General features: G+C 33.6%; 1 protein-coding gene across 2 annotated transcripts; it reads right to left on the bottom strand.

Annotated features, from left to right (window-relative positions):
• Nucleotides 1–7,900: 7,900 nt before the first annotated feature.
• Nucleotides 7,901–9,453, bottom strand: LOC107892208 (transcription factor SCREAM2). 2 transcript variants are annotated; one of them, XM_016817224.2, is made up of 4 exons: nt 9,103–9,453; nt 8,682–8,807; nt 8,420–8,593; nt 7,901–8,193 (listed from the first exon to the last, which is right to left on the bottom strand). In XM_016817224.2, exons 1-4 carry the CDS (start codon nt 9,178–9,180, stop codon nt 8,095–8,097), a joined length of 477 nt encoding a protein of 158 aa, XP_016672713.1. In that variant the 5' UTR covers nt 9,181–9,453; the 3' UTR covers nt 7,901–8,094. The 2 variants fall into 2 exon arrangements, with proteins under 2 accessions (XP_016672713.1, XP_016672714.1); XM_016817225.2 differs by having other exon boundaries at nt 8,420–8,590; nt 9,103–9,413.
• Between the last annotated feature and the right edge of the window lie 2,603 nt (nt 9,454–12,056).

Below are 12,056 nucleotides of genomic sequence, written 5' to 3'. Positions count from 1 at the left end.
ATAAAAATCAAGAGATGAAGGTTTAAGAGAATCCTGAATTAAGTTGATTGAAGCACAAAATCCATAAGGAGTTGATCACGTTCTACAAAACAGATCTCCTGACAAATGCAAATAACAAAATTGAAAAGAACCTAGCTTAAGAAAAAGGAATAACTGAGCCTAAAATTACAAAGAAAATTACGGTTGTTGTCGTCCTCAACTTTAGGTCAACTACCGCTCTCATGTCTTAATATTTGATTGTGCAGACCAAAATGCTCTTGGCTCGTAAGTTCTTCCAGTATAGGTCAGTGTCGTGACATCCAAGGTAGCGTACTCATACTTAGGGTAGCTTCAAGGGTGTGTCATAACATCCCTTGGTTGTTTTGCGACACTAAAGACAGTCTTGGAATTTTTGCTCTCTATTCCCTATGTTGCAACATTAAACTCCCCTTGTTGCAACACATCGATCAGTATTGAGTTGGTACACTCTCTAACGGTTTCTTGCACACTCACAAAGTATATTAGCTCACCCTTAATCCTCATTCGAACCCTAAGGTCAATAAAAGACTCAAATTACACTTTTAATTGAATGTAACTGAAATTCTAAAAACCCAAATAAACATAATAAAATGCTTGTATTCAAGCTCCTCAAATGCGAAAACTAGTTTAATCTGATACACCAAATTATGATGGATTACATACGCGAGTCACTGCCAAGCTCACTTGGTAAACCGACCAAAGTACAGACTAGAAATACTTGAGGTGTGACAATTATTCTGCCAAAATTTTCAGAACTTATTTCTAGGTGCACATTCTTTTTTCAGGAATAACAATTCTATCGGTTTCTATAAGAGAGAGATTTATTTTCCTACTATATTATTCAATCCTAATATGATTTTCAATCATTTCCCAGTCTTATACGAGTTTCAAATGTCATATCACATTAGAATATATACATACTACTATCATGGGCCAAAGTACAAAGCCCATGACCATCGCATCAGATGCATCTCATGGAGGTCTCTAAATTAGATGGGGATCATTTAGCCCACGAGAACTGACTCTATTCAAAGAGCTTTTGGAGAAGCTTGTCAGATTGAAGCCTCGGTGGCCCAATAATGCAGATTTGGTAAGATAAGCTCCTTGGAAAATATGGGAACTAATATTAGAAGATTGAGGAGAATCATATCTTAGAAGATTTTATTTTATTTGATTATGTAAATTGATTATGTAATCATGTAAATCCCTAAATTTAAAGGTTAGGCTAATCTCGTCCATTGATGTAACTTAATCTAGACCATCAGTTTTGGGGAAGCTCAAATAGAAATGGAGTGTGTTTCCCTCACTTGTAAGTCATTCCATTCTTTATTGTATATTGAATTCTAAAGGGTAATAGAATTCTTTGAGAGCATTTACTCAAACACCTCTCATGTATTGTTGTCTGTGGCTTTCTGTTCTGTTGTGCTTTCTTTTGGCTAGAGTTGCTTCCACTATATGAATTGGTGCCTTGGAGAATTCTAATTGAATCCTTACTTTGTGGTGGTTAGGATGACTTAGGTGTGTTTGATCGAAAGGATCACCTAAGGCCGCACGAAACGCAAGACTAAAGTTCTAGCCCCGTAACAAGTGGTATCTGAGCTTTGGTTACGAAGGCACTGTCAAGATGTCGAAAGAAGTTGCTGAACAAAAGTGCGCCAGAAAGCTAGTCATTTGGAAGGATATGTTGTTGGTAACATAGGAACGAGTGGATAAACTCGAAATGTCCATAGTAAATACGAAGGGGTAAGACGATGTGCTTGGTGAGCGCATAGATGATTTGAGGGAGAAGTTTAGGGACTTTGTGATCATGTATCTCACTTGCAATAGGGATAGTGTGCAAGAGTTGTTGAATTCCCATAGGAAGAAGTTGATGGAGAGGAAAGATGCTCTCGAAGCCATGGTGATGGCTTTGAAGAAGGAAACAATGGCCACGATAAAAACTTTGAGCACAAGAATTGAGGAGCTCAAGGGAGAGCTTGCCTTGCGTCGAGCAACCATGGGGAATGGAGTGTCGAGTGCAACACTGAACTGTAAACATGTCTCGAAGCTGAAAGAGTTTCCGGGGACAAGGTCTGCATGCAGTGTGGATAATTTCTTGTGGAGGATAGAGCACAACTTCTTTACCAAAGGCATCATGGAGGATGTGAGTAAGGTAAATACTAATTCCATGTTTCTTACTGATTTTGCACTTTTATGGTGGCGAGGCAGGTGCACATATAAAAGGCATTGTGAGATTGGGATGTGGGAAGAGTTCCAACATGAGTTGAAGGGACAGTTTTATCTAGAATTTGTCGAGGAGGAAGCTCGGGAAAAGTTGCGATGGCTTACATAATAAGGCACAGTGGGGGAGTATGTACGAGAGTTCAAGGAACTCATGCTCCAAATTTCAGATGTGACCGAGAAATGGGCATTACTTGTCTTCAAGAATGGTTTAAAGCTGTGAGTCATACAAGAATTAAAACGAGGAAGTTTCTAAGAGTTTTTTAAAGCTCTAACGGTAACGGAGTCTGTGGTCAAGCTTGGTTTAGGGAAAGACAAGCTTAGGCCTTCCAAGTCTGAGGAAAGGGGCATATGTGAAGGGAATCATGAGAAAGATGATGACATTGGCAATGACAATGATGGTGGTAATGGGAAACCATGAGTTGGGAAGAAGAAACCCAACAAAAAAGGGAAAGATCAAATGCTTTCTTTGCGACGGGCCATATTTGTTGAAGAAATGTCTGAAGAAATGTGCACATTCAAAGAAGGACAAGCTAGAAGGTAAGGCCATAAGACATTGTTCAAGCGTAAGGTGTGTCAAAGCCAAAGAGACCGAAGGTGAGAAAAAGCCAGTGGAGTGCTTCTTTTGTCATGGTCCACATAGGTTGTGGAAATGTCCAAGGAAGTCTACCATCGAAAGGGATGATATATTAGACAATGAGCCCAAGAAGTTTGGTTCGAGCAAGGGAAAAGTCGAAGCCAAGAGGGCAAAGAGGAGCCAGAAGAAGCGAGTAAAGTGTTTCTTGTGTCGTAGTCTGCATGAGTTGTAGAACTGTTCAAAGAAAATTGTGGTAAAAGAAAAGGCAACATCGGAGCTTGTTGAGTCATCAGAGGGGCTTCCACCCAATGAAGAAGTGATTTTGTCATCAAACTTAGGGGAAAAGAGATGAAAATAATGAAGCTAGGACCAATGAGGCTCAATTCGAGTAAAGCGACAGAGTTGGCAAAGTCGTCAGTGAGGCTTCCACCTATGGAAAATGTGAGTTATGCATCGAACTTAGAGGAAGAAGTAGCAATACAAACTTTGAAGCTAAGATCAATGAGGCTCACTTCTATTGACACACCGGAGGACCTACCACCTTTGGGAAAGGTGGGTTGTGCATCAAACTATGGAAAAGTAGTGATGCAACTTGGACAGTTGACCCGAGTAAATGCGACAAGTAAGGCACATTCCGAACACTGTGGTAGTGTTTTGCATTCTAACTTGTTGACTTGACAAGAACGTAGGGACCCTTTCAATGTTCTTAAGTAAGGAAGCCAAGGGACTATGGGCAATTCGAAGCCAAGTGGTGTGAATCAAGAGTATCCTATTCAAAGCGAGTCCGAATGTGGGCAAGAGAGAGCCGTGCTTTTTGCCATCGAGATGTACCAATGAGTGGGATGGTTCAAGATAAGAGACGACGAAAGCCGAGGCAAAATTTCCAAAGGAAGGAAAAGGATAAGGCGTCAAGATGAGACTGAGGCAAGTCAAGTCAGTGCCATTTTGAAGGCATAACGAGGGCGTTACAAGAATGGGTGAGGGAGACTGTCATGGGCCAAAGTGCAAAGCCTATGACCATCGCACCAGATGCATCCCATGGAGGTCTATCAATTAGATGGGGATCATTTAAACCACGAGAACTGGCCCGATTGAAATAGTTGTTGGAGAAGCCTGTTAGATTGAAGCCTGGGTGGCCTAATGATGTAAATTTGGAAAGATAGGCTACCTTGGTAAATATGAGAATTAATCTTAAAATATTTAGGGGAATCATATCTTATAAGATTGATTTGATTTGATTATATAAATTGATTATGTAATCTTGTAAATCCCTAAATTTAAGGGATAGGCTAATCTCGTCTGTCAATGTAACTTGATCTAGACCACTGGTTTTAGGGAAGCTCAAATATAAATAGAGAGCCTCCCCCTCACTTGTAATGCATTCCATTTTCTATTGTATATTGAATTCTTAAGAGTAATAGAATTCTTTGAGAGCATTTATTCAAACGCCTCTTGTGCATTGTTTTCTATGGCTTTCTGTTCTGTTGTGCTTACTTTTGGCTAGAGTTGCTTTCGCTATATAAATTGGTGCCTTGGAGGAATTCTAGTCGAATCCTCGCTTTATGCTGGTTAGGCTGACTTATGTGTGTTTGATCGAAAGGATTGCCTAAGGTTGCACAAAACGTGAGACTAAAGTTCTAGCCCCGTGACACTACCACCCAGGTTGCCCGACAATGATGGCTTTCACAATCTAATTCTTTTGTCATCTCGGGTTGCTCGCTATGATAATTGTTAGCATAGGTACGTTCTACCACCTCAGGTTGCCTGAAAAACATGGTTTCAAATCATTATACCTAACCTTATGGTATGCTAACTATATCCGACTCTGCTCAAATAGCTAATAGGGTAACTAATGTTTAGATTACATTATATAACTAATCCACATATCGTAATTATCAATTCACATATATATTACCAATACTACATAGCATAGTTCAATCCATTTTCATATCACATATCATGTATCAATTAAATCATGCTATTTTGTATTTTTCAATTCAGTCCAATTTCTCAATATCCAATATCAATCATAACGTATCAATTCATGCAACAATTATATACTTACCTCAATACTCAATCATGCAAATTAAGATGAATATACAAACAAATATATATATTGATCTCAAATCATACAAGTACAAACCAAATCCTTACATCTTTCATCGATGACTCTCACTTTTCCTTTCTCTCTCGACATCGTCTTTAGCTATGTACGTTAACTTACCAAATAAATTATATCAAATTTCATTCGATTCATGGAGTTTACAAGCTCCCGTGATCATAAATCTTTAAAGATTACAAGAAAAGGGCTTAGTTACCCTAAACAATTGATGGCCAAATGTTCAATGGAGTTTGAAGCTTCTTTTGCTTCTAAATAATGGTGGATGATAACGAATATGATCAATTATCATATTACTTAATTAAATTTTATCATACCTTAATCTTCTATTAATCAAACTTAGTAGTTTCCAACATCATCATCCACTATCTATTACTTATTATTGGTTTATTTATCATTTTAATCCATTCAATAATTGCTATCTAGGTCCCCAAGCCTTTTCTTAATTAAAACTCAATAGCGATTGAACTTTTATAATTTAGTCCTTGAGCTTTAATCAGTTACTTTTTCGGGTAAATTACTCGACCAAACTTCAATACAGTTTTATATTAACTCCATAAATATTCCTATTTTATATTTATAGACTTGATTTATGGAAATGGGGTTCCGAAATAGTATTTTCCAACACCACTAGAAATCAGGTCATTATAGAGGTGACCTCCATGGCTACTACTATTATTTTGGGGAGGAAGAATGAGGTTGATGGGGATTTTTCTTCCATATAAAAAGGCTTACAAATGGGCCCAAGGCCCAAGCCTAATTTTTTTAAATTGTGGTCCAATTCTTTAATATGAGCTGTGGGTGATCCAAATTAATTTCAATATTAAATACCATATTTAAATATTATTTTCATCATAAAAGCCTCGAGAATTGACTAAATTACCTTTATGACAAATTTATCATTTTACCCCTTTTGCTCTTTTTCATTATTTCTTCCCAAAATTTGATACTTAATCCAAACCAAATTCATCATTAATATTTAAGTCTTAATATAAGTCCTTGATTTGTGAGAATTAAAATTTTTCGCTTTATGGGTGAAAATGAGAAATTATAATTTAGTCCCTATATTTTCCACTTTTTTCCAATTCAGTCCCAAAAGTGATTTTCATATCATCAAATCATGTTCCAATTTATTTCATGTCCAATAATCCATAATGATTCATATTTTCCTCTTTTGGATGAATTCGCACCTTAGTCCTCATACTTTTCAAAATTTACGATTTGGTTCTTTTTGTCATATTTCACCTTAACAACCTTTTCCATTTAATTCATTCTCCAATATCAAATTCATTTCATAAATCTTCTTTTTTGAATCATTCCATAAATTTTTTTCACAATTTTCTCAATTTTCGAAGCCGAAATTATGCCACGTGTCATATTGAAATTTTTAGGACATTATAAGAATAATATGCATAAAGAATATATTCAAATAGCTCAAGATAAGTCTTGAATTTTCAAGGTATAATTCCATTTTAGCCTGATTCGACTTGATCTAATCCATTAAACATGGGAAGTTGATTGCTTTGATAAAAATTCAAGTCAATCTCCAAAACATGTTACTATGTGTAGTTTAGGTATCAAGGATGGGCGGAAAATCGTCCACAGTGATAGCAGGAATCACAACCCAATGAATTTTGTTGCCAAAATTTGTCAACACAAAGATGACAAGTTTTCTGAACATATAGTGCTACTACAAATTGGCACTAGTTTGGGCACTCCTCAAAAATTGCCTAAAAAATCTCCCCTGTAGCAAATTCTTTATGTTTTTTTATTTTCTCTTTTTTTTGTATTATATGTATTAAAAATGGAAAGAATATATATAAAGTAAATTATATATATTTTTAAATTTCTGGAGATTTTCTATATATTTTTTAATTTTTTAGATTTTTCTAATTTTACGGATTTTTATGTTTTTTGTAATTTACATATTTTTAAAATATTCCTAAATATTCTATATTTTTCTTATTTTAAAATTTTTGATATTTTTCTAATTTTCTTCTATTTTTTAAAGTTTTCCCAATTTATTTTGATTTTTTAAATTTACTTCACACAAAAATATGTCGTGTGACGTGGGTCGCTGGGAGCGTGCCACATTAGCTTCTTTTAATGTTGTTAATGGTTAGAACAACGCGATACACGGTTAGAATTTTCAAGTACTAAATTGATACAAAAAATTCTTTCAGTACCAAATTGATAATTAAGTGCAAATTTAAAAGGTAAATGATTCATTATATTTCACACTCAGTACAACAAAAATTTTGTCATAATCATTTAATTTAATTTCTTTTTGTGTAGGGCTGTTGAAGTCTAGTTACCCATATGATTGTTGCGTCATTATATATCTTTGGAAGTATGATTTGTTATGAACAAAATTATCAAAGAAAATTTATAGATCAGTTTACTTGTTGAATTTTCTTATGAGTTTTGGTTCCAAAAAGCTATAACTATTAGCTGTTTAATTAGGCATGGTCCCAACCAAGTAGGAAACTAAATTTATTATGTATATGTAGCCCGAAAAGACCATCAGTATGTATAAAAGCAGCTGTGAAACTTGAAAAAGTTATTGTGAAGGCCAATAAACTAAATCCTTTTGCATGTTGCAATATCCATGCATGGCAACTACATCTACTGCACCAATGAGGAAAAAAAAATCTTCTGAACATTTCATAATAAGTTATAATAATCACTTTGTCATCGTCTTTATTGAAAATCTTATATGAATATATATATGGTCCTACCCCTAATTTAGATGCATCGTTTTCTTATATAACCTTGATGTTTATTTTCTTCTTTAACAAGCACTATTGATTGTAAGTGGTGAAACTTTACAAGCAACTTTCTTTTTAATCTTCACAAGAAGAAGCTTTAGACTTAATTACTTTATCCTTTTTACTAAGGGCTTTTCTTTTTTCTTTTTGGATCAATTACAGAAAGAGATACTAGACTGGAATTAGCACACAATAAACTAATAGAATCTGGATTTAGTCCAATTGATTCATGCATGCGGTTATCCTTAAAAGGTAGATCTCGTATTACATTTTGGTAAACTTCACTCAATATTTGAGATTAATTTTTGATTAAACGACATTGCCAATAAGGTACATATGAAAAAAACAAAAGCATGAAAAAGAAAGTTAATAGATAACAACAAAAAATCCATTTACTCCTGTTGATCAGTACCCTCACTCCAATTCTTAATAGCTTGCAACACTGCTTGTTTCACCACTTGTGCATCAATAGATTCACTTTGTTCTTCATTCTGCCAAAAAAAAATTGAAAGCAAAATATATATTATAATGCAATCCATAGTTCTACATTAACAAAATCATAATCAGATAACTCGAGAACAATGAATCATGGTTTCAAATCTAGTCTGAAGGATAAGAAAGAACATATATATATAATTTATATCAGATCGTTGTGACGATTCTTTAACCTAAATATACACATATAATTTATGTATGAAGATAAATTCAGATGCTTACTTCTCCACCAACTGCTTGTAATCGAAAGCTATCAGTGCAAGAAACCCTAGCTTCAAGAATATTAAGACCCAGTTCTTCAAAGGCTTCCAATAAAGAAACAAGCAGACCAGGGCAGCTCTTTTCTGAAAATACATTGATAAGAAAACCCTTCTCTAGTGTTTCTACTGCAACCTGCTATGTTGAAAAAAAAAAATATAATACAGTTTAAGTTGAAGTTGAAACCAAAAATAAAAGGAAGAACAAATATGAGAAAATTAATTACCATAGGCAATGCATTTTGATCATTTGAAGTTTGTGCAGCTGATATATCTTGATTCAATCTTTCTACTTTCTGTTTTAGCTCTTCAATGTACTTTGATGCGTCCACAATGATTGTTGTTTTATTCACCTGCCATGCCATGTAATTTTACAATTAAATTGGGGGGGGGGGTAACATAAAGTTTTCTTCCTCTTGCTTTCTTTCCCTTTTCTCTTTTCATTAATTTCAGAAATTTAAACACAAGCTAGATTATGAATATTCAATGAAAGATAGGATATAGGAGGAGTATCCCTTATAGCTCCAAGAAGAATAATTGAAAACCAATAAGAAACAGTGGCACACAAAAGAAGACTGCTGAATAGCAATGAAAGCAAATTAAGGGGGGCTTAGAAGGGTTATGGAAAAATAGATATAGAGAAATTACAGCATGAGAGTTTGTAATGGAACGAAGAAGTTGAAGCTTCTCATGCAGTGCTGCTCTCTTGTGCTCCCTAGAAACCATTTTCTTTTCTCTTTTTTGTGTATAATTTTTATATAATTTCTCTCTTATATCTTTGAACTTTTTTGCTCTATTATCTATTATCCCCTCTTCCTCTTCTCCTCTCTTTTTTATTTTTTTTTTCTCTTTGCTTTTCAACTCTCTGCAATGCTCTGAGAGGCTTTTTTATTTTAAGAAGGGATGAGCTCTCAAATCTGTAGGATCCTACTATTTGCTTCCCGCATGAATGCCTCAGTTTCTTACCACCATAATATAATATAGATTCCATCTCATTTTACCACATTGCCCTTTCTAATTTTGTTAATATATATTATTGCATTTTATGTGATAATTATGCTATCCAAACCTGCGTTATCCGGATTCGTAATGAGTGTTTGTATGGATATCATAATTTTTTTTTAAATTTGTTTTATATATTTTGAGTTTTATACGTTCGTTTACGTTTATTTCAAAGAAAATGGACAATTCAAGAATATGGTCCCAAAGAATTTTTAAAGTTAAATCCTACCTTAGGCAACCTTGCAAAGATTATATAGGTGTTTTGGATGTATGAGATGTTTACATTTAGTAGAAACTTAAAAGCCAATGATGCACAAAAACACCTAAGGAAAGCATCAAAACTCCATATAACTTTTGGTTTTTTAATTTGGCCGACCAAAAAAAGAAACTTAAAAGCTTTATAGCAATATGCATTACACACTATGTAACTTAAAAGCTTTATAGCAATATGCATTACACACTATGTATTATTTTGAAAGCTTTTCAACTAACATAAAATTATATCAAAAATATATTTATAATGATTTAAGCTTTATTTAGGGATCGATTTCAAGCATGATCAAATATATAATTTTTAACTAATAATCATGTGTATGTAATTAGTAATTCACTATATACAAAATTTTATATGTTGTTTTTATTTTATTTTCATAGCAAAGAATCATACTAGTCCCATAGTCTTGATTGTGCATGTATATCACTTGCCTTCTAGGAAAGTTATCTTCAAGTTCCTAGATAATTAATTAGTTTGGATGAAAAACATAGACTTAATTAATTGTGGTAGTTTCACAATATATTTTTAAATAGTTCCATATAGCTAAATAGTTTGATAATTTGATATTCTTAGATTTAGGGATCAAGATCTAAAAATTAAATTGTAAAAATTAAACTTGTACTCAAAAACTTTTTTGTTTTACCAATAGGGTAAAGAGAAAGGATTATTCAGATTTAAACTTACAACCTAATATCAAGTAAAGCAATCATTTACCTTTAACTTATAAGCCAAATAGTTTATAACAAGGTATACAAATCACACTTAGATATGAGAGATGTGCAAATTACACTTAGATATAAGGGGGGTATTTGGGGAAATGGCATTTGATGAGAAAGGAGGAAGGGGGAATGGGGGGAATCATGAGGTGAGGTCTCGTGAAGGAGTGGAAGTGAAAAAAAATGGCCATCGAAAGAAGTGAAACAAAAGGAGTGGATGTTTTAGTTTTGTGATATATTGGAATGCCTCCAAACACTCCTCACGGGGCCTTTGTTTAAGACTCTTGCCCCCCTCTCATCACCAGCTAGCCGTCACACTCTTTGTCTTCTCTCTCTCTCTCTCTCCACACGTGCCATTCTTTGCCCTTATAATCACTATAATTTTTTTCCTTACTCATCATCTTCATCAAATCAGAAACTTTGGCAATTCATTCATGCACTCAATAATTTTTGTTTTCTTGGAAATTGAATCTATTATCATCATTTCACAAGTAATTAAGGATAAGTTTGTGGAAGAAAAAATAATAATTTGACACATATGTTATTTCCATGGCAGCTATTAACTGATACATAAGTTTATTTGGATATGTATTATATGCGTTGGCATTCCCTAAAATCGGAGTTTAATCCAATTAACTTATATAATTAATTATAAAACTATTATCATAATTTTATTTTTATTTTAAATTATAATATTATGATAATATGTGTGATTTTTCAATCAATGCTAGGGTCAAGCGGTTAGTAGGGATCTGGACTCTCTTAAAAATAAAAAATTTTTTTAGCTCTTTTATAATTCATAGAATTTTAAATTAATAATGATAAAATTATATTTTGACCTCCTCTTAAAATAATAAAAATTTTATTTAATCTTTTAAAAATTATAAAGATGTATACTATTCAAATAATAAAATTATATTTTTACTATTGTAAAATATATAACTTAATTCCACCAAAAAAAATTTGGCTTCTCCTGCTTCCAATAACATAAACGCAGCCAAAAGAAAACAAAAGGAAAACATTGTGAATGGCATGTTCTGTTGTAGTGAATATTTCCAATAAGACCAATAATATTATATAAGTTATACAAAAATTTTGGGAAAGGAAAGAACACCCATTGATCTCATTGTCATATGATAAAAAAAAATATCCTTCCCTATATTCAAGTGATGAATGAAGCTACAGCATCGGGAAGAACTCGAAATGCAATAGGAGAATTTCTGATCAATCGCTAGCCATTCTCCAATGAACATATCACGAGATGTTATATAGATGTAAATATATATATCATTCAACCACATAAACATGAGTTCTTTTTGTTGTTTTTTGGTTTTTCTCATATGATCGTATATGGAAGCTATATAAGCTAGTTTGGATGAGTTTGGGTCCTTGCAATTCCAGCATTGTCTCCATTCCACAGCGACAAATTATGTACCCACCAATTCACATGTGTGCCCTTAATCATTACAACAAAACAATACTCTCAATACGTAAACCTGCGCCAACCTTGTCTCTTGCCTTCCATGAACTTGCTCTAAAAACCACTTCCTATATCAGTTTTTAGATTCCTTTTCTTTTTATTTTTTAACTTCATAAAATTCATGCAGTTA

The sequence above is a fragment of the Gossypium hirsutum genome, chromosome D09 (genome assembly GCF_007990345.1).
Source record: "Gossypium hirsutum isolate 1008001.06 chromosome D09, Gossypium_hirsutum_v2.1, whole genome shotgun sequence".
NCBI classification, from domain to species: Eukaryota; Viridiplantae; Streptophyta; class Magnoliopsida; order Malvales; family Malvaceae; genus Gossypium; species Gossypium hirsutum.
Note: the sequence above shows the minus strand (reverse complement) of the source record. Positions and strands in the feature narration are given on the sequence as shown.

Bases quoted from the DNA above. Each gene is read 5' to 3' on its own strand.
- LOC107892208 (XM_016817224.2), bottom strand. From the start codon at position 9,180: ATGGTTTCTAGGGAGCACAAGAGAGCAGCACTGCATGAGAAGCTTCAA. The intron at 8,594-8,681 runs GTAATTAATTTT...TTTTCAACATAG, and splicing joins ATCAAAATGCATTGCCTATG to CAGGTTGCAGTAGAAACACT. The intron at 8,194-8,419 runs GTAAGCATCTGA...TTTTTTTGGCAG, and splicing joins TACAAGCAGTTGGTGGAGAA to AATGAAGAACAAAGTGAATC.